Below are 18,931 nucleotides of genomic sequence, written 5' to 3'. Positions count from 1 at the left end.
CCCCTTGCAAAGTTCCAGATCACAACAGACGATGCACAATGAACGATCTGACAGGAGGCATCGAGTGAGCACGTGAGCAAGATGGGCTTTGTGTTGCGTGATCACGTTGAACAATCTGCCGCCGCTGCCGCCGCTGCCGCCGCTGCCGCCGCTGCCGCCGCTGCCGCCGCTGCCGCCGCTGCCGCCGCTGCCGCCGCTGCCGCCGCTGCCGCCGCTGCCGCCGCTGCCGCCGCTGCCGCCGCTGCCGCCGCTGCCGCCGCTGCCGCCGCTGCCGCCGCTGCCGCCGCTGCCGCCGCTGCCGCCGCTGCCGCCGCTGCCGCCGCTGCCGCCGCTGCCGCCGCTGCCGCCGCTGCCGCCGCTGCCGCCGCTGCTGTCACGTGGGGCGGTGCCCCTTGCTCCCTCCTACACTGCTGCACCGCAGTTCGGGTTCAGAGTGAAGCGGCAGCAGCAGTCGTGGTGATGATGATGACCCAGCACCGGCAGCAGCGGCAGCCAGTCGCTCCCTTGTCACTCTTTCAGCGCTCCTGCCGTGGCGACTGTTGCTGTTAAACTTCGCTCACTCGGTCGACTAGACACTGTTTAGCCCCGTCTATACCGTGGTGTGTTCAACCATCACACTGCAGACCACCACAACACACTCGCTAAACCCCTCCACTCACCACAATACACGCCACAACACTCACTCACCCGTTCACTCACCACAATTGAGGCCACAACAACACTCGCTCAACCACTTCATTCACCACAATCGAGGCCACACCAACACACTCACCACAATTCAGGTCACCCCCCCCCTTCTCTTCCCGCCACATTCCCTCACACCAGGCGGATCCACTTCGGAATTCCATTCCTACCCATCTCCGCCATCGCCTCTTCCCAACACAAAGTTCTGACGAGGCCGTCGCTCCAACTCTCAAGAGCCCCGCCACCGCCTCTCGCTGGCCGCGAGGTGTCTGTGCTCGGCGCTCGCGCTGCGAAAACAAATCCAAGGCTCCCGTCAGTTTGGTAAAATAAAGAGAAACAAGTTTATTTTTGTATTCCGTTGTAAAAAATAACCCCCCCCCCCCCCCCAGGGACAGGTGCACGATTCGGCACCGCTCGGCACGCGCAGGGTTTGTTCACGACACCGGAGGGCGCTGGGCGGATTCTCGCTCCCCCGGGGGCACCGGACATTCGGCGTAGACGTGAACCCAGTCCCCGTGCGGCCCGCAATCAAGACGGGGAAATGCGAACGCGGCGGGCGGGTACTTTAAACAACAACAAAATAATAACAGTAGTAGTAGTAGCTCATCCACACGCGTGGGTGTGTCACGTGGCGAGTTTTTCCAACACCGACCAGCCCCCTTATCAGATGCCCCCCAGTTGTATTTTACCACAAGCCACGCGAGTCCCCACCGCATGGCAGACGCGACCCGGCACCGCCGCGACCCGCCGCGACCCGGCACCGCCGCGACCCCCCGCGACCCCCCACGACCCGTGACCTGGCACCGCGGCGGCTCTCCGGGAGGAAACTCAAACCAAGGACGCGGCGCTGATCGCACCAGAGGCTCCGCAGCCTGCGAGGGCTTCATCCGCAGCGCTTGCTGGCGGCCTGCGATGCTCGGCGCGTCCTCACTAGAGGCCGACTCGGCCTCGCACGAGATTCCGGGGCGTGCACACCGCCACTTGGGGGGCAACGGCGGGCGTGGTGCTGGCCACCCACCCCCTCGTGTGTGCCCTACCGGCCTTCATCGGCGCTCGCTAACAGCACTTGGCCCACGTCTGCTAAGGCTATATGGGGGATCTTTGTCTTCGTGCGCTCGCTTCACGTTCGGGCACGTGCATCGCCGCCCGTGCGGCATTGCCAAACGACGTCGTCTCTACCTAACAGCGGCTCGCAACAAACGTCCCAACGAATCCTCTGCACCCGTCCTGTCAATCCCCTTGTTCGCGAGCTGCCGCACACTCGCAGCCTCTATGTTGGGGAAAGCCTCGCACGAGTCTTTGCTTCTCAGGTGGGGTCCTGCTGCTGCTGCTGCTGCATTGGGGGCGTTTGTCCACGAATGCCATCGCGTGAGAGTTCCGCCCCCCCCCCCGCAGACAACCCATCAACGCACACGTCGGGCGGTGGGGGTAGCACTCGGACCTCCGCACAGATGGATTCAATAATCCCCAGCTGTGCTAGCCTCCGGCCACTTTGCGCGCGTACGCACACCCACAATGTTGTTGAACGCGCTCGTTTGAGGAGGGGGAGTTGGAGTGGGCCGAGCCGAGTGTGCGAGGGGAAGCAGCGGCCTTCCCTGGCACCGATCCCCAGCGAAGACCGACTCGCCGCACCGTCTTACAAAGACAACGAGCGTCGCGCACCACAGCCCTGCGCGCGTACACGTAGGCGCACATAGACACGATCACACACACTCTCTCTCGAGAGAGAGAGCCTCGTACAGCATGGGTTCTGGTGCTGTTTGCGAGCACCTATTAAGGCTGGCAAAAAGAAGGCAGGGAAGGGGGGGGGGGGGTGATACTGTAGCTCTGGTCCGGCCACCTTTGCTTCTCTCCAGTGCACAATACACCAGCTGGTAATTTAAGGCCGAGTTAACCTAGGGGGAGGCCCACGGGAAGGTACAGATACCACTTGGTGCCGATGTCCAGCATCACGTCTGGGAGTCGAACCCAGGTGTGCTGGGTCCGTACCGCGGTGCCTGCCACTGCAACTCTGCGGAGGAGGGCGTCAACCACGGAGGACACTGCAACCTGTAGGGTTGCTCAGCGACAACCGCTAACCCGGTAACCGCTACCAGCACGATCCGATTAGCGCGTTTGGGTTACGTTCGGTGGGAAAGAAGTTGAACGTACGTACATACGTAGACTCACAAAGTCACTCACATAGTTACCCACCCACACACTCACCCATCCTCCGTTTAGCACTGTTGGCTATGTACGGTGCGAAAGAAGTTTAACGTACGTACATACGTAGACTCACAAAGTCACTCACCCACTCACATAGTCACTCACCCACCCACACACTCACCCATCCTCCGTTTAGCACGGCTGGCTATGTACGGTGCGAAAGAAGTTCCACTGTACGCACGTACGTATAGCAGAACCTGGCCCGATTGGCGCACACGCGCGGACCGCACAGGGAGCTTTGCCTAAGAGGGTGGCCGGCCGACTTCCTCCACGAACCTTGGGAAGGGTGGGGGCGGCACACCCACACGTTTATCCCACAGGACACACGGCCCAGGGATCGACCGCGATGAGCCCGTTCACGCTGCAGAGCCGACAGAAGCGGTGACGGGAGGGAGGGGGTGGGGGTGGATTCCAGTGCGTTGACCATTACACAGTTAAGAGGTCACAAACGTGACTTTTACAGCTGTGGACATTGGCTGGCGTCGCGACCAAGCGGTAACCGATTGTTCGCGAGTTCGTTTCACGCGGTTGGTCAACAGCAAAGCGCAATTTTTAACCACCCCGACTCGAACCCACAGCGGCCTCGGCTCGGCACCATCCTGCCCCCCCCTCCTCCTGACGGGCGAAGTTTAGGACCGTGGCTCACAGGGCCGCAGTGGCTGCATTGGGTTACGCGGTCCGGGCCTCCCCGGAGACCCTGGGCTGACGCAGGAGGCGTTCCTGGCTAGCCGAGTTGAAAGGGACATGCGGCGCCGCTCCCACATCTCCAACATCCCACGTCGGGGCCTCGCCCGCAGGCTGCACTCGGGAGGTTCGAAGGGCCGCGTGGCGCCGCCAGGACGAGTGGCGGTCGCGGGTTGCCGAGTTGGTGGTGGAAAGAGCCTCAGCAGCCCGTGAATGCCACCAGAAGCCACACGCAGACCAAGACAAAGATCCACGCCCCCACAGCAACGCGGGGGGGGGGGGGGGTGTGGTGTGGCCAGCGCCACATCCAGCCACCTTCGTCTTCCCATTTCTCATGTTTACACACCACAACCAGGACTCACTTTAGGCTGAGTCTACCTCGGGACGAGGCCCAGGAGCGGTTCAAATAACCAGCAGTGATTTTGACCAGCGGCTGGGAATTTAACTTGGGTTGCCGGGTTCGTAGCCCGGAGCGCTCACCGCTGTATGACAGATCTCTAAATTATTCACGAACAAAGATCCCCTGTATAGCCTTAACAGACTGTTGGGGCAAGTGCTGTTAGCGAGCAATTATGAAGGCCGGAACGGTACACGAGGGGGTGGGTGGCCAGCACTACGCCCGGCCGGCCGCCTTTGTCTCCCTAGTGGCGATGTTTACGACACACCGCACCAGGTACTCATTTGAGGCTGAGTCGACGTAGGGAAGGCCCAGGACCGGTTCAGATAATCGTCGCCGGTGTTGGGCGTGAGCGAAAATCGAACTCTGGCCACTGGGTTCACTGCGCAGAGTAGCGCTAACCGCTACACCACCGCTCCCCCTATTATTCACACACACACTCTCTCTCAAACACGTAATTACGTACACACATTTTTTAACTCATCATCACCACCGCCACCACAGTTCTTTCACTACTCATGGGAGAGAAAGATCCACAATTCTCCAACGTGTTTTCGGGGGTTGTGCTCTTCGGCACGATGTCCGACGTTTCGCTGCACGTGCTGGGGGGCTCCCTCAGGAACTCAACTCGGCTTCCGGCGTGAAACGTCGGACGGAATCGCGCCGCGGAACGACGGGCGGGCACGACCCGAAAAAGACACGCGCACATGCACACACGCACGCGCGTGGGCGGGTGCGCGGGATGCCTCCCCCACTTAGCACGGTCGGCTACGTACGGTGCGACAGAAAGGAACGCACGCACGGCAACACGACCGCGAGTACCCACGGCCTAAAACCGTCGCCGTTTGATCTCCGCCTCGTACTCGTCGCCGGCCGGCACGTACTCGCCGGGCGGCGCCGCGCCCATCGCGGGGTCCCGACCCCGGTCCGGCCTCGCGTAGCGGCTCGCGTCCGACTCGGAGGCGTGGCCCCGGCCGTCCGTGCCGGCTGCGGGGCCCGCGTCCCGGTACGGATCGTACTGGGAGAGGCTCATGAGTCCGGCGACGCCGAGGGCCACGGCGCTGGTCTGCGCGAAGCCGGCCTGCGGGAGACCGCACAGACGCAGGGGTGGGGGGGGGGTGCACACGGCGGTTTTGCATCGGCGGCTCACCGCTCCAGATTGCGGCACGGGCAGCGAGAACGCCGCTTGCCATCTTCCACTCCGACGACGACAACGACAACACCGACAACAACAACAAAACCGAACACAACGACAACACTGACAACAACTCCAACAACGACAACAACGACGACGACAACAACGACGACACTGACGACAACACCGACAACAACAGACGGCGACGTCGCCCCGCACCTCTGCTGAGCACAGTTGGGCTACGTACGAAGTTCGACGTAAGTGCCAAACCGCCGCCCGTGCCAGGCCACACTTCGAGGCCACTCGCGAAGTATCGGGTGGCTCGGGCGGCAGGAGGTCGTCACGGGACGCCAATCGCCACTAAGTGGCGGTGACGTCAGCACGGCGCTTTGTGCCAGGCCATGTGCACATTAAGGCCACGTGAAGTGTCAAACGTCCTCTGGCAGGAGGTCATGGGACAGACCCAGGTGCCATAGGTTGACTGAGATGGCTGGCGGATACACCAACTGTGCCCCCTACTGTGCTAACTTGCTGTGTTTTAGCCACCCGGCACTCTGCTGGTTGTTGTGAGCGTTGCTCCTCCGCCCTCCGTTGTTGCCGAAGGGTGATTGCCTGCAACTGGCCAGTAGCGTCCTTCACGAGCCTCCTCCATAAAGGCCGATCTTGACACCGCTGGTACCTGTCATTGGCAAGTCCACTCAATACAACATCACTCCATCTCTTCTCTAGCCATGCCGTGCCCATTTAGCCTTCTCTATCCGGCTGAACAAAAACTGTTTATGCATGCGGTGGCTGGGCATCCGGACTACATGACCCAGCCAACGCAGCCTTGCCTGCTGGAGGAGCTCACCGATGGGACTTTGTCTAGATCTTTCAAGGATTTGTGAGCTCCTCACACAATCCAGCCTGGTTAAACTCAGGATGGATCGTAGGTAGGCCAGCCTAAATGTTTATAACTGGCGAAGATGTTCCATTAGGAAGGTCAATGTTTCGCAAGGATAGAGGAGGGCATGAGCGTGGCCAAGAAGACTCAAAACTTCGCGTGGAGCAACAGACCAGGTAGCTTCCACACAGCATTACGCAGCCGATGAAAAGATAATGCCGTTCTAATGCTTCTGAGACCTCTGCTGTCAAACCCATGAGCACACTACCCAGATATGGAAAACTCGACACTCTCTCCACATCTGCCCCATCACCAATGGGGAGTTCAGGGGGTAGAGGGTTTGATGGCACAAAATACCCAGGCAGGTGCTCTTACTGGCAAGATCGCCTCCAACTCCTCCTCTGAGTGAGCGGCAATTACCAGATCATCAGCATACATAACGTGGTTGACCAATATGGAGCCATCTCTTGACCACACCTGGGATTCGATCAGCCTCCCTCTGTATCTGTACCAGATATAAATTCCTCCGGTACAGCCATAGAAGACTTCACAAACTCCAAGGTGTACAGGTAATGGCTCCGACTCCCGGCCACGTAGTTTTACCCGGGCCTGCCCATTATCATGAAGGTCTTTAATGATAGTGAGCAGAGTCAGGGACTCTGAAAGCACGAAGCACAACCCAGAGCATAGGCCTACTGATGGTATCATAGGCCTTAACCAGGTCAATAAAGCAGAGATGTAGATCATGTTGGAATCCCCTACACCTCTGCTGTAGCAAAAAGACAGAAAATATGGCATCTGTGCAGAACCACACTGGGGCTCTGCAAGCCTCTCCTCAGCGTGCCTGGCAAGGCAATATTGAAGAATCCTTGCCAGGACCTTTCCCGACACACTGAGGCGTGAGATGCCCCTGTAGTTGTTATAGTCTGTGCGGTCCCCCTTCTGAAAGAGGGGGACCACCGGGGCATCCTTCCAATCCTGCGGAACCCGGCCAGTGGTCCAGATTGTTATTATGTCATATAGGGCAGTCTGCGCAAACGCCACCCTCCCTCAGCATTTCGCTAGGGAGATCATCTCTGCCCGGCCCTTTTCCTGGTCTCAGACTCTGGATCGCCTTCAGTACTCCTCAGCAGATGGCGCTTCAGCCAGCCACTCACAGGGGGTGACTAATTTTCTTCCAATATATGCTCGTGCACACACTCAACGTTCGCACACCTCACCCCCTCGCCTCGCCTCGCACAAACCCCACACGCGCTCGCCTCCCCGCGTCTCTCTCAAACTCACCAGCGCCATCGATTCCGGGATGCCGGCCCAGAGCCTGTCGTCTCCAACACCGACGGCACCCCCGTGGCCCCCGTGACCCACGTGGCCCCCGTGACCCCCGTGACCTCCGTGGCCCCCGTGGAGTCTCCTCTGCTCCGGAGCCATCAGCAGCAGCTGCCCCAGGTCCGAGCGCTGTTGGTGCGCGGAGGACGAGGGCAGCTCCATGTCGCTCCTGTGCGGCTCCGCGTGCTGCGCATGCTGCGCATGCTGCTGCTGCGCCTGCTGCTGATGCGCCCCGTGCTGCTCGTGTTCCACGTGCTGCGCCCCGTGCTGCTCTCCGTGCTGCTCTCCGTGCTGCTCTCCGTGCTGCGCTACGTGCTGCGCTACGTGCTGCGCTACGTGCTGCTCCGCATGGGCCACGCGAGCGCCGTGCACGCTGCGGGAGATGCGCTCCGCCTGCGAGCCGTGCACGGCGCGATCTGCGTGCTGCGAGTACTGCGAGTACTGCGGGTGCTGCGTGTGCTGCGTGTGCTGCTGCGGGTGTTGCGGGTGCTGCTGCTGGTGCTGCTGCTGGTGTTGCTGGTGCTGCTGGTGCTGCTGTAGGTGCTGCTGCTGCTGTGGATGCTGCTGCTGTGGATGCTGCTGCTGCGAAGGAAGCTCTGAGTATTCCCTGTGCTGCGTTGTGTGCTGCGTGTGCTGCTGCTGCGCTGTGTTCTGCTGCTGCTCTGTGTGCTGCGTGTGCTGCTGCACTGTGTGCTGCGTGTACTGCGAATGCTGCGTGTGCTGCTGCTGCGCCTGCTGCTGTGCTGCGTGCTGCGCATGCTGCAGCGCTGCTTGCTGCGTCTGTGCGGCGATGGGCGTGGTGCGTGCCGAGTGAGCCGACTCCGATTTGTACGGCAGAGGAGAGGAGTAAGGGTCTGTACGTGCACGGGGAAGAGAGAGGGGAAAGAGAGAATCGGCATCAGCTGGAGCAGAAAAAGCCGCAAGAGCGGAAGCAGGACTGTCATGAACAGCGACTGATGATGATGTATGCCATCATCGTCAACGGTCGCAACATTAAAAGCTGCAGTGTTGTCGTCGTCGTCATCATCATCATCGCCGCCACAATCAGCAGTCGTGGAGACATTATCAAAAGCGACATCATCACCCATAACGGCAGCAGTTTCATCGTCTTCCTACTCAGCGGTGGTCAAGGCATCGTCATCGTCAGGAGGAGCATTCACAGGGATCATCGGTGAGCGTCGCCGCTCTTACTCGCTCCCTCCGTTTCCAGTTCCGTTCCAGGGTGTTCATCCGCGACGGGATGCTGCGCCTGGAAATCAAAACACAAAGATGCCCATGAGCCGAGTGTACAGAGCGCCAGGGCATGCCCTCTTAGCCAGCACCTGGGCTAGACGCTGGGCTAGACCACGTGGTAGTCACCTGACTAGACCACGTGGTAGACACCTGACTAGACCACGTGGCAGACACCTGACTAGACCACGTGGCTAGTCACCTGACTAGACACCTGACTAGACCACGAGGCTCTAATTAGCACGGGTGTCTACGTACGGTGCAAAGAAATTCAATACGCACACATTCCCCAGGCTGTACGCTTGGCTAGATACTGGATTAGACGCCTGGCGAGACCCCGAGCTTGACGCATGGCTGGATGCTTGGCTAAGCGCCAGGCTGCAGGCCTGGCTAGATACAGGGTGGGACGCCGGGCTAGACGCTGGGCTAGACGCTGGGCTAGACGCTGGGCTAGAGGCTGGGCTAGACGTTGGGCTAGAGGCTGGGCTAAAGGCTGGGCTAGAGGCTGGGCTAGAGGCTGGGCTAGACGCTGGGCTGGCGGTGGTGAGCGTACGTCAGAGGAGTAGGCTGCTCGCTGGGAGTCCATGTGACGCCTCCTCTCCTCGTCGAGACGCCGCATCTCCTCGCGGCGCCGCACGCGGTCTACGCACACACACAGAGCGACACACACACAGAGTGACACACACACACAGAGTGACACACACACACAGTGACACACACACACAGAGCGACACACACACAGAGCGACACACACACAGAGCGACGCATACGCCAGTCAACACGCGAACGAGTGAGTGTGCGAGCGCACGCACGTGCTTGTATGGGCGTGAGTTCACAGCGATTGCATGTGAGTGAGCGAGTGCGTGCGCATAAGTATTCACCACGTTGATTTGAAAAGCTAAAGGCCAAATGGGGGATCTGTTTGGGTCCGTGGGTCTGTGTGGCAGCGTAACGGCGAGCACGCTGCGCTACGAACCCGGTGACCAGAGTTGAATTCCCGTTCATGGCCACCACCAGTGACGATTATCAGAACTGTTCCTGGGCCTCCTTCCTTAGGTCGACTCAGCCTCAAATGAATACCTGGTGCGGTGTGTAAACATCGCCACTGGGGTGACAACGGCGGTCGGGCGTGGTGCTGGCCACCCACCCACTCGTGTACCGTGCCGGCCTTTAGAGGTGCTGCTACTCGCTAACAGCACTTGCCCTAACAGTCCATTAAAGGCTATACTGGGGATCTTTGATTTTTTTAGTGTGTAATTGCAATCATCCAGCAAACGTGTCACCACTCACCCATCCTCCCACCAACACCCACCAACACCCATCCACCCACCAACACCCATCCACCAACACCCACACCTACCAACCCACCTACCCACCAACCCACACACCACTCACCCATCCACCCACCAACACCCATCTACCAACACCCACCCACTCACCAACACCCATCCTCCCACCAACACCCACCAACACCCATCCACCAACACCCACACCTACTAACCCACCTACCCACCAACCCACCTACCCACCAACACCCACCCACCAACCCACACACACCACTCACCCATCCACCCACCAACACCCATCCACTCACCAACACCCACCTACAAACACCCACCCACAAACACCCACACGCCAATATCCATCCACCCACCAACACACACTCACCAACTCACACACACCGCTCACCCATCCACCCACCAACACCCATCCACACACCAACACCCACTCACCAACCCACACACCTACCAACCCACCCACCGTGATAGGCCGCCTCCATCTCGGCCTCCAGTCTCTCCCGGGCACGCTGCACGCCGCGCTCCACCTGCTGCACGTGCAGCCGTTCCATCTCGTCGAGGGCGCGGCACCGCGCCGCAAACTCAAACTCGAGGGTGCCCGGCGTCGCGAAGCGCGGCGCCTTCGAGCGCTCCCTGCGGAGAGCGGTGATGGAGAGCGGGACACGGAGAGCCGGAGGAGCGGGAGGTGAGTTCACTCGGCGACTGTGTTTTATCTTCTCACCCTCTACGTTCTCCATCTTTGCTCTCTCTCTGTTCCTCCTTCTCCTCCTTGCGCTCAATCCACGCTTTTGCTCTTTCTCTCTTCTCGCCCCCCCCCCCGCCACTTCACTGGAACAAACTTCCCCCTCCGCATGAAGCGGTCACCTTCACTCACTAAGTTTCCGCTCCTCACTCATAACTCACACTTAGTGTAACCTCTAGCTCACCCCCACGACACCGCCTTAATGTCCCCCTCATAACAACCACCACCACCGTCACTGTTCCCACTTCATATTCTCTTTGCACCGCAATCACTCTTCAACAAGGAAGTACAGGGTGAGAAATGAAGACGTGAGAGGAAGACTTTTTGGTGGTTAGAAATCACAGAGAAGATGAGAGAGAGGCTCAGGTGAGGTTCGGTCATGCGGAGAGACGACAGGGAAATGACGTGGGTCAGAAGGTGGCGAGTGATGCAGGTGGAAGGAAAAAAGATGAGGAGGAGGGCAGAAGAAGAAGACGGGGGGGGGGGGGCGATGTGGTGCAAGCGGACACGGTGGGCCGAGGAGCGGAAAGAGAGACGGCGCAGGACAGGGCAGCGTGGAGAAGGTTGCCAAGGACTGGGGGACACCCGCACATGAGTGGGGCAAACGCGTGGAGACTCAATCGATTTGTCATCAATTTTGCTGTCACCTAATTCACGCACCATCACAGATTCGCCCGCCCCCATTGCTTCCCCCCATCTATTTCATTCACCTAATCTCGACCAATTACAGTCACACGCACACACGCGTCGTTGTTGTTGTTATATCATTCTCAATTCTCTGTAAAGCGCCTGGGTTAAGGCGTTATATAAATGACGTTAAGACGAGATCATGTTGAGCCAGGTGAGAACTCGGGACAAAGAGTCGCTTGCGAGAGCGACCTGGGTTGTCAGCAAAAATGAGAAAAGAAATCGAAATAAAATACAGCGATGAGGCAAGTATTAATTAAGAGCAAAAAAAAACCAGCATCATGGGGTGAAAGTCGAAAATATTGCACGAAAAATGAATCGACGTCAAATAATAAATTAACCCGGAGGGCGAGTGGGCTCGAGCAGATTACGTTCAGACTGATCATCGCACGAATACAAACTAAGTTAGGGAAACATTAAACAGGTATAGGGCAACTATTGTACTTGTATGTACAGAAAACTAGTCAAATGGGCATTGTTCGTCTGTGGGCAATGGAAGTCGGTGGGCAGACACGGGTATCCGAGTCAGATGCAATTGCGAATGAAGTTTTCATGACGGATCAAAATCTCAGTGCCAAGTTGGGATTGTGTTATGCATGCACAGTATGGATGTTTTCCCCGCACCGTAACGTAGCTAACCGCGTAAATCGGAGGTGCGGGGGAAAGACAACAAACTAAAATGCAAAAAGCAGTCCTAAAGAAATGATGATTTTAAAAGTGCAGAGCTCCAGTGGCTTCCAAAGATCGGAACGGAAGAGCGTTCCAGACGGCCGCAGAAACGCATCTGAAAGTGCCGCGCGATGATTGGGATCGCGGGCGGGGGGGGGGCGGCCCAGCACATGCCCTCACTTGTAGTAGTGCAGGGTTCTGGGCAGGCTCGACTCCGGGACCCCCTCCTCCTCGTCCAGCTGCTTGAAGGGCTCCACCATCACAGGACGGAGGCATCTGCACGCAGCCGTAAAGAAACAGCCCTGAGCCAGGGCCTTCGTACATAACCCCCTTTTTTCCCACTGGCACACTCGAGCTGAGCCGGCACAGGGTGGTTTTTTTCCGCTTTGGTGTTTGACGTGCCTATCTGGAAAAAGACGTCTGAAATCTGGCTTGGGGCCAAGCTGGGCCAGCGGTAGGATGAACGACTCTATCAAGCGAGTACACGGAGGACACGGAGGACACGGCGTCATCTGCGTGCGCCTTGACTCGTTCATCACGTGTGACAGGTCGGCGGCACGGCTTGGCACGGCTTCGGCACGGCTTGGGCACGGCTTGGGCTTCGGCACGGCTTGGCACGGCTTCGACACGGCTTGGCACGGCTTCGGCAGTGAACAAACAACACCGGCGCCTCCCGAGCCACGTCGGGCTGGCTCGGCACGGCCCTGGTGCAGCTCGGTTGTACGGTGGCAAAAGAAGCAATAAGCAAAGTGCCAATACAGCACTCGCACGTACACAGTATAGCAGCAACAACTGCCATTCACCTCTATCCGCCGGTGAAAAGACAATGGTGCTTGTGCCACACTCGGTACACTTTAGCGATGAAGGACCATTGGCAGGTCAAGCAGGTTGTAATGGGTTAACGGACGAGGCTGACTGTCAAATGCTCTTCCCATCTGTGCCCTTGCAATGCTTTAAATCGCCTGGAGTTATGCTCAATATTGTGAGCATTGCTCTACCGCCCTCTGTTGTTGCTGGAGGGTAACTTCCACCGCCTGCCCAGGAGCGTCCTTCACGAGTCTCATCCCAGAGGCCGATATCGTCAATAACGGTGCCTGTTATCAGCAGGTCCACTCAACTCCAATTCCTCTTGTGCCACAACAACAAACTCTACCCGGCCAAACAGAAGCAACTTGATTTCACGATAACACACCCAAGATGCTTGACTGTCATGCAATGTCAGGTTAAGAAAATATGCATGTTGAACTTTTTCACATCCACGATAATTTTATTTGGGTTATATTGCGTAAATATAAATGTGTCTTTAAAAACCCCCAACCACCTGACACAGCCGATTAGTAAGGTTGATCACACAAACGAAACACGCCAATCAGTTGCGAGTTCAGCACACCGGTTGTGTTTGGGGGTAAACCCGCAACATTTACGGAGCCAACCGTGCTCATCTGAGTGGGCAGCGCCCACTACCGTGAAGAATCTCTCCCTCCGCAGCTGCTCTCCGAGAAAGCGAGCGCCGCTCTGCAAGATTTCCCAATGGATCCTTTGTCTGGCGACGCGACGTGCGGGAGGGGGGGGGAGTATCACGTCAGCAGAGAGAGAAAAAAAAATCTAACGAGCCAAATAAAGCGGGTCGCCCCGTGCAGCGCGACCGTCCCCCGTCCGCCACGAAGCCCTCACGCTGTGAGCAGGAAGACGCCGTCGCGACACGCCTCCGCCGCCCGGCTCGCCTCCTCGGTGCTCGCAAACTCCAGCCGCCCGCGCCCCGACGCCCGGCTCCCTCCGCTGGCGCTGCCCGAGGCTTCCACCGCCACGATGGACCTCTCCACCTCCCCGAAGCGGCCGAACGCCTCGGCCAGCAGCTCGTTGGAGACGCAAGGCGAGAGGTTCCCGACGGAGAGCGCCGCCGAGTGGCGGGCGCGGCGTACGCGGACCCTCGGGCCCTGCGGCTCGGCCGCCTGCAGTGGCGACGTGCGCGATCCATTAGCCGCCGACCCAATCGCTCGGTTAAACCAGTCAGTCACTCACTCACCCGCTTAGTCTACATTCTGTCTGCCCAACGTCTAATGCCGTCAGTGTGTGAGCACGATTGTGTGTTTGTACGTGGTGTAGCGGTCAGCGCTCTGCGAGCCGAGTTTGATTCCCGCTCATGGCCGACATCTGTGACGAATATCTAAACCGGTCCTGGGCCCCCCCTAAGCCGACTCAGCCTCAAATGAGTACCTGGTGCGATGTGTGAATATCACCACTGGGGAGTCCAAGGCGACCTAGCATGGTGCTGACCACCCACCTCCTCGTGCACCGTGCCGGCCTTGATAGATGCTCGCTAACAGTACTTGCAACAAAAGTTTGCTGAGGCTATATGGGGGATCTTTGTCTTCGTGTGCACGTATGTGTATTTATACGTGCGAGCAGTGGCAGGCACTATGAACCTGGTGACCCGAGTTTAATTCCTGGCCCGCAGTGAACATCAGCAGTGAGTGAAACGTGAACCAGTCCTCAGCCTCCCTGCAGGCCACTGAGCCCTAATTGAGTACCTGGTGCGGTGTGTAACCATCAGCACTGGGGAGACAAAGGCGGCGGTGCTGGCCACACCACTCCTTTGTGTCCTGTGTCGACCTTCGTAGGCGTTCGCTAACAGAACTTGCCCTGAGAGTGCAGTTAAGGCTATACGGGGGGGAGGGGGGGATCTTTGTGGATGTTTGTACAGGACAGAGTAACTCACACATGAGCTCAATGCTAACATATACGCACCTCCTTTACCTCCTCCTCCTCCTCTCCTCCGTTGGCCTCCCCCTTGCCTTCGTTAAGTGGCGCCGCATCTTGAGTCTCCGAATTCGAATCCGCTCCCTCCACCGTGGTGTCTTCCTCCTGCTCCTCCTCCTCGTTCGTGCTCTCCGCTACGCCCGTCTCACCCTCTTCCCCTGGCGCATCACCTGCTTCTCCATCGGCCGGGCCGTCGCTTCCCGCTGCTTCTGCCGCGTCCGCCTCCGGCGTTTCTGGTGCCGCTTCTGCTTGCGCTGCATCGGCTGCTTCCAGTTCGACTGCCGCGGCTGCTGCCGCCGCACCCGCCGCGGTAGCGTCGTCGCCGTCGTCGTCGCCGTCGGCGAGTTCGGCGGGGCTGCATTCTCCGTTGCTGGCGGCGTCCGCGCTGGCGGTGGTGGGGTCAGCCGATGGGTCTGGCGGTGGCGGCGGGGTCGATGGGTTGGGCAGGGCGGGCAGACCCCAGCAAGTTCCGTCCAACTCGGTGCGAGCGATTTCAGCCAGAGCGCTGGTCTCCTGTGCTCGTGCAATTAAACACATAAAACAACAAAGATCCTCCGTATAGCCTTACCAGACTGTTGGGGCGAGTGCCGAGAAATATGGAACTTTTCACACGAGATATGTTATGCAATTGGTCTGACAGACGGTAACAAACAGACTTCGCTTGTGGATAATGAGTGTTTTGACATAAGCATGGGATTAGAGACCAGTAGTCGTATCTTTGTTTTTTTTACAGTGCTTCGTATAGCCACCAGGGCTGGTACTAGAACCACTGTTCATAATATAAGATTGCAATCAGGGATAGTATTATTGCAGTATTATACCGATGCAATGCCAGCCCCAGCTTAGGATATTTGTCACTCAAATATCCGAATATGCGCCCATCCACGAATCCACTCACTCAACCAAGAGCACACTCGGCTCAGCCACCCACCCACGCTCTCGCTCATCCACCGACTCACTCGTTCAGCCACTCATTCACTCACTAGTTCACTCACACACCCTCTAGTTATCATACTGTACCTATAACATTGGGTTTTTGGGGTTAAATCGCGTGAATATGAATGAGTCGTTAAACCCGCCACCACCAGACGCAGCCAATTACAGTAGTAAGGTTTGTCACGTAAACAGAACGTGGAAATTCGTTATTAGTACAGCACACCGGTGTGTTGGAGAAAAAATCACCATTTACAATCTTTACTCAGATTTTACTCTGTACTCAGATTGTAAATGTTGTGGATTTGCTCTCCAACACACCGGTGTGCTGAACTGGTAACGAATTGGCACGTTGTGTTTACGTGACACATTTATATATTTATACGCGATCTAGCCCAAAAACCTGTATTATGGATGAGATTGGTTGCGAAAGCCTTCGTGTAAAACTTACTATAGCTACTCATCCATCCACCCACTCGCCCACCTACCTACTCGTTCACACACCCTACCACTCACCTAACCTCACCCACCCCACTCACCCACCTACCTACTCGTTCACACACCCTGCCACTCACCTAACCTCACCCACCCCACTCACCCACCTACCTACTCGTTCACACACCCTGCCACTCACCTAACCTCACTCACCTACCGACTCATTCACACACCCTGCCACTCACCTAACCTCACCCACCTACCGACTCATTCACACACCCTGCCACTCACCTAACCTCACCCACCCCACTCACCCACCTACCTACTCATTCACACAACCTGCCACCCACCCCACTCACCCACCTACCTACTCGTTCACACACCCTGCCACCCACCCCACTCACCCACCCACCTACTTGTTCACACACCCTGCCACCCACCCCACTCACCCACCCACCTACTCGTTCACACACCCTGCCACCCACCCACCCCACTCATTCACCTCCTCACTCATGGACGTGCCCTCACCAGCCTCACGACTCCTTCCCGCGTGTCGGAGTCGACGCACGCCTCAGAGAGGCGCCCAAACTTAGCGAAGAACCTCCTCAGGTCGTCCTCGCTGGCTCCCTGAGGGACGTTGTTCACGACGAGCCTCCCGCGCTGGGAGAAGGGCCGCTCGCCCGCCTTCAGGAACGGGAACCCATTCAGAACCAGTCCCGAGGCGGTGACCCCGTCCAGGGTCCCTTCGTCCGCCGGGCAAGGAGCCTCTGGGGCGGCCGCCGATTCAGGCGAGGGAAAGGCTTCGGCATTTTCCGCAGATTCGCCGGGCCGTGGCGTGTGTCGCCCGTCAGATTTCGCGCTCGATTCTTCGGTCTCTCCGTTCTCCGGCATCGTCTTGGCGGCCGTTTCACTGCAGATCTTTGACTGCATCGCGCATATTTTATGCAGAGCGAGACTTTCAACTAAAACTCATTTGTGTGCTTCTGTCCCTTCTCACCCAGCACCCCCCCACCCGTCCTCTATTGTCACGCTCGCCCTCGACTGGCGGAGCGGCAACGCGCGGATTCTGGAAGATCCTTGGCGAACGCCACCACCGCTTCTGGAAGATTCAGAAGACGTCTTGCGGAGATTCAGGAGACGTCTTGTGGAGATGGAGAAGACGTCTTGCCGGAGATTGAGAAGACGTCTTGCGGGATATGCTCAACGAAGTGGGCTTATCATCATGTGGACATTTATAGCAGGAGCTAATTGCCCTAAACGCGCGTTTCTGAATGTTTAGTGGGGACCCGGAGGAGCCAAACTCCAAATAGACAGCAGCAGCAGCAGGCGTCGCCAGGGTCGGGATCGAACCCACGACCTCCTGCAGACCGGGCGAGGTAGTCAACATCTCCTGGCCACCGTGCTTCAGCAGCAGTGCCAATAGCGTTCACAATCACAGTCTGCATCGACCCTGGAGGAATCCGATGAGCTATGAAGCTCTTTTTCAAAGATGTGCGGTAGTTGTTGAAGAGAAATCCACACGACGTTTCAACAATACGAGGTTCAGACGTTCGGCTCACAACATCCACCAGCGCATCACGCAGTTGGAAGAACTGTGATCAATGTCCCTCTACTCGTGGATGTTGGACTTCTTTCGCACCGTACGTAGCTAACCGTGCTAATCGGAGGTGCAGGGAGGAAGGACAACAAACTAAACACAACAACAACAAGCAGTTCTAAAGAAACGAATTTGTCAACCTAGATGACGATTTAAAAGTGTCGCTCCCAGTGCCTTCCTAGCATTGGAAGGAAGAGCGCGTTCCAGACGGCCGCACAAGCACATCCGAAAGCGCCACGCGATGCGGTGACCGCCGCCTTTGTTCGATGGGCAGCAGCCAGAAGCCGCTGCTGCTGCTGCTAGGATGACCGGAGCTCACGTGAGGGTTTAACCACAGCTGACAACCCCTTATCAGCGCCCTACCTCATTACAGACAAATTCAGACCTTACTGGTCACCCCGTGCCCCTTATACATCTAAACGTTCATCCTACAAAGTCCCATCACAAGGGAGAAACACAAACGCCGCATGGGCCTGAGAACTCACACGGTATGGATTACACTCCTGGACGAGACCAGCGAGGTCGATGCCGTGAGCCTGCTGCGTGTGTTCTCTAATTCGTGTGGTCCCGGCCTCTCTTCGTCACCACATTTGATTTCAAGACCCATTCTTAGATGTTGATACTGGCAAGTGGGTTCCCATGATGAAGCTGCTCACCCCGAGCTCCCAATGTCCTCATAGTGGCATTGTCTCTGTGCTGTTCGCCTTTTGGCGTCCTCTGGTCTAACACTGTTAGTGAGACTCGGCTCTAAAGAAAGCTGTCTCTGATGTGGACCAATCAGTTTCAAAGACAATGCATCATCATATACTACCAGAGCACTTTTTTTTTGTTTGCATGTTCACCACAAGTATATGTGGTTAATGCAGATATGATTCGTTGCAAAATGTTTCTGTTTAGTGTTTTAACATCTTAACACAACTGTTTTATTGCCAGAAAGGGTAAAACCTATTCTTATATGAGGGACTAAATGGTGAAAGAAACTTCGCGGCCTCCCCCACTAAACGCTAAACACCACCGACATTAAAAATCACAGTCGTGCAATGACGCCCCGATCGTTCTTCCGTTCCAGACGGGGGGATGACACCCGAATGGGGGAGACCCGCAGACCCACGCGTCCCTCCTGTCCCACGAGAACACAGCGGCTCGCCACAGACGAGAGGCTCGTGAACACGGCAGCCAGACGGGAGACGCCACCCAAAGGCGGACCACGTGGAGGCTGTTTCTCTCTCCGCCGTCCACCGCGCAGCCGGCGGCGGCGCTCAGATT

General features: G+C 57.6%; 1 protein-coding gene across 2 annotated transcripts; it reads right to left on the bottom strand.

Moving 5' to 3' along the window:
• Positions 1 to 1,001: 1,001 nt before the first annotated feature.
• Positions 1,002 to 18,842, bottom strand: LOC144735833 (uncharacterized). 2 transcript variants are annotated; one of them, XM_078618373.1, is made up of 9 exons: positions 16,597 to 18,842; positions 14,689 to 15,213; positions 13,615 to 13,892; positions 12,121 to 12,216; positions 10,306 to 10,475; positions 9,098 to 9,186; positions 8,506 to 8,563; positions 7,273 to 8,168; positions 1,002 to 5,051 (listed from the first exon to the last, which is right to left on the bottom strand). In XM_078618373.1, exons 1-9 carry the CDS (start codon positions 16,996 to 16,998, stop codon positions 4,800 to 4,802), a joined length of 2,766 nt encoding a protein of 921 aa, XP_078474499.1. In that variant the 5' UTR covers positions 16,999 to 18,842; the 3' UTR covers positions 1,002 to 4,799. The 2 variants fall into 2 exon arrangements, with proteins under 2 accessions (XP_078474499.1, XP_078474500.1); XM_078618374.1 differs by having other exon boundaries at positions 16,571 to 16,688.
• Between the last annotated feature and the right edge of the window lie 89 nt (positions 18,843 to 18,931).

The sequence above is a fragment of the Lampetra planeri genome, chromosome 57 (assembly GCF_965212315.1).
Source record: "Lampetra planeri chromosome 57, kcLamPlan1.2.h2, whole genome shotgun sequence".
NCBI classification, from domain to species: domain Eukaryota; kingdom Metazoa; phylum Chordata; class Hyperoartia; order Petromyzontiformes; family Petromyzontidae; genus Lampetra; species Lampetra planeri.
This window is presented reverse-complemented; position numbering and strand designations above follow the sequence as displayed.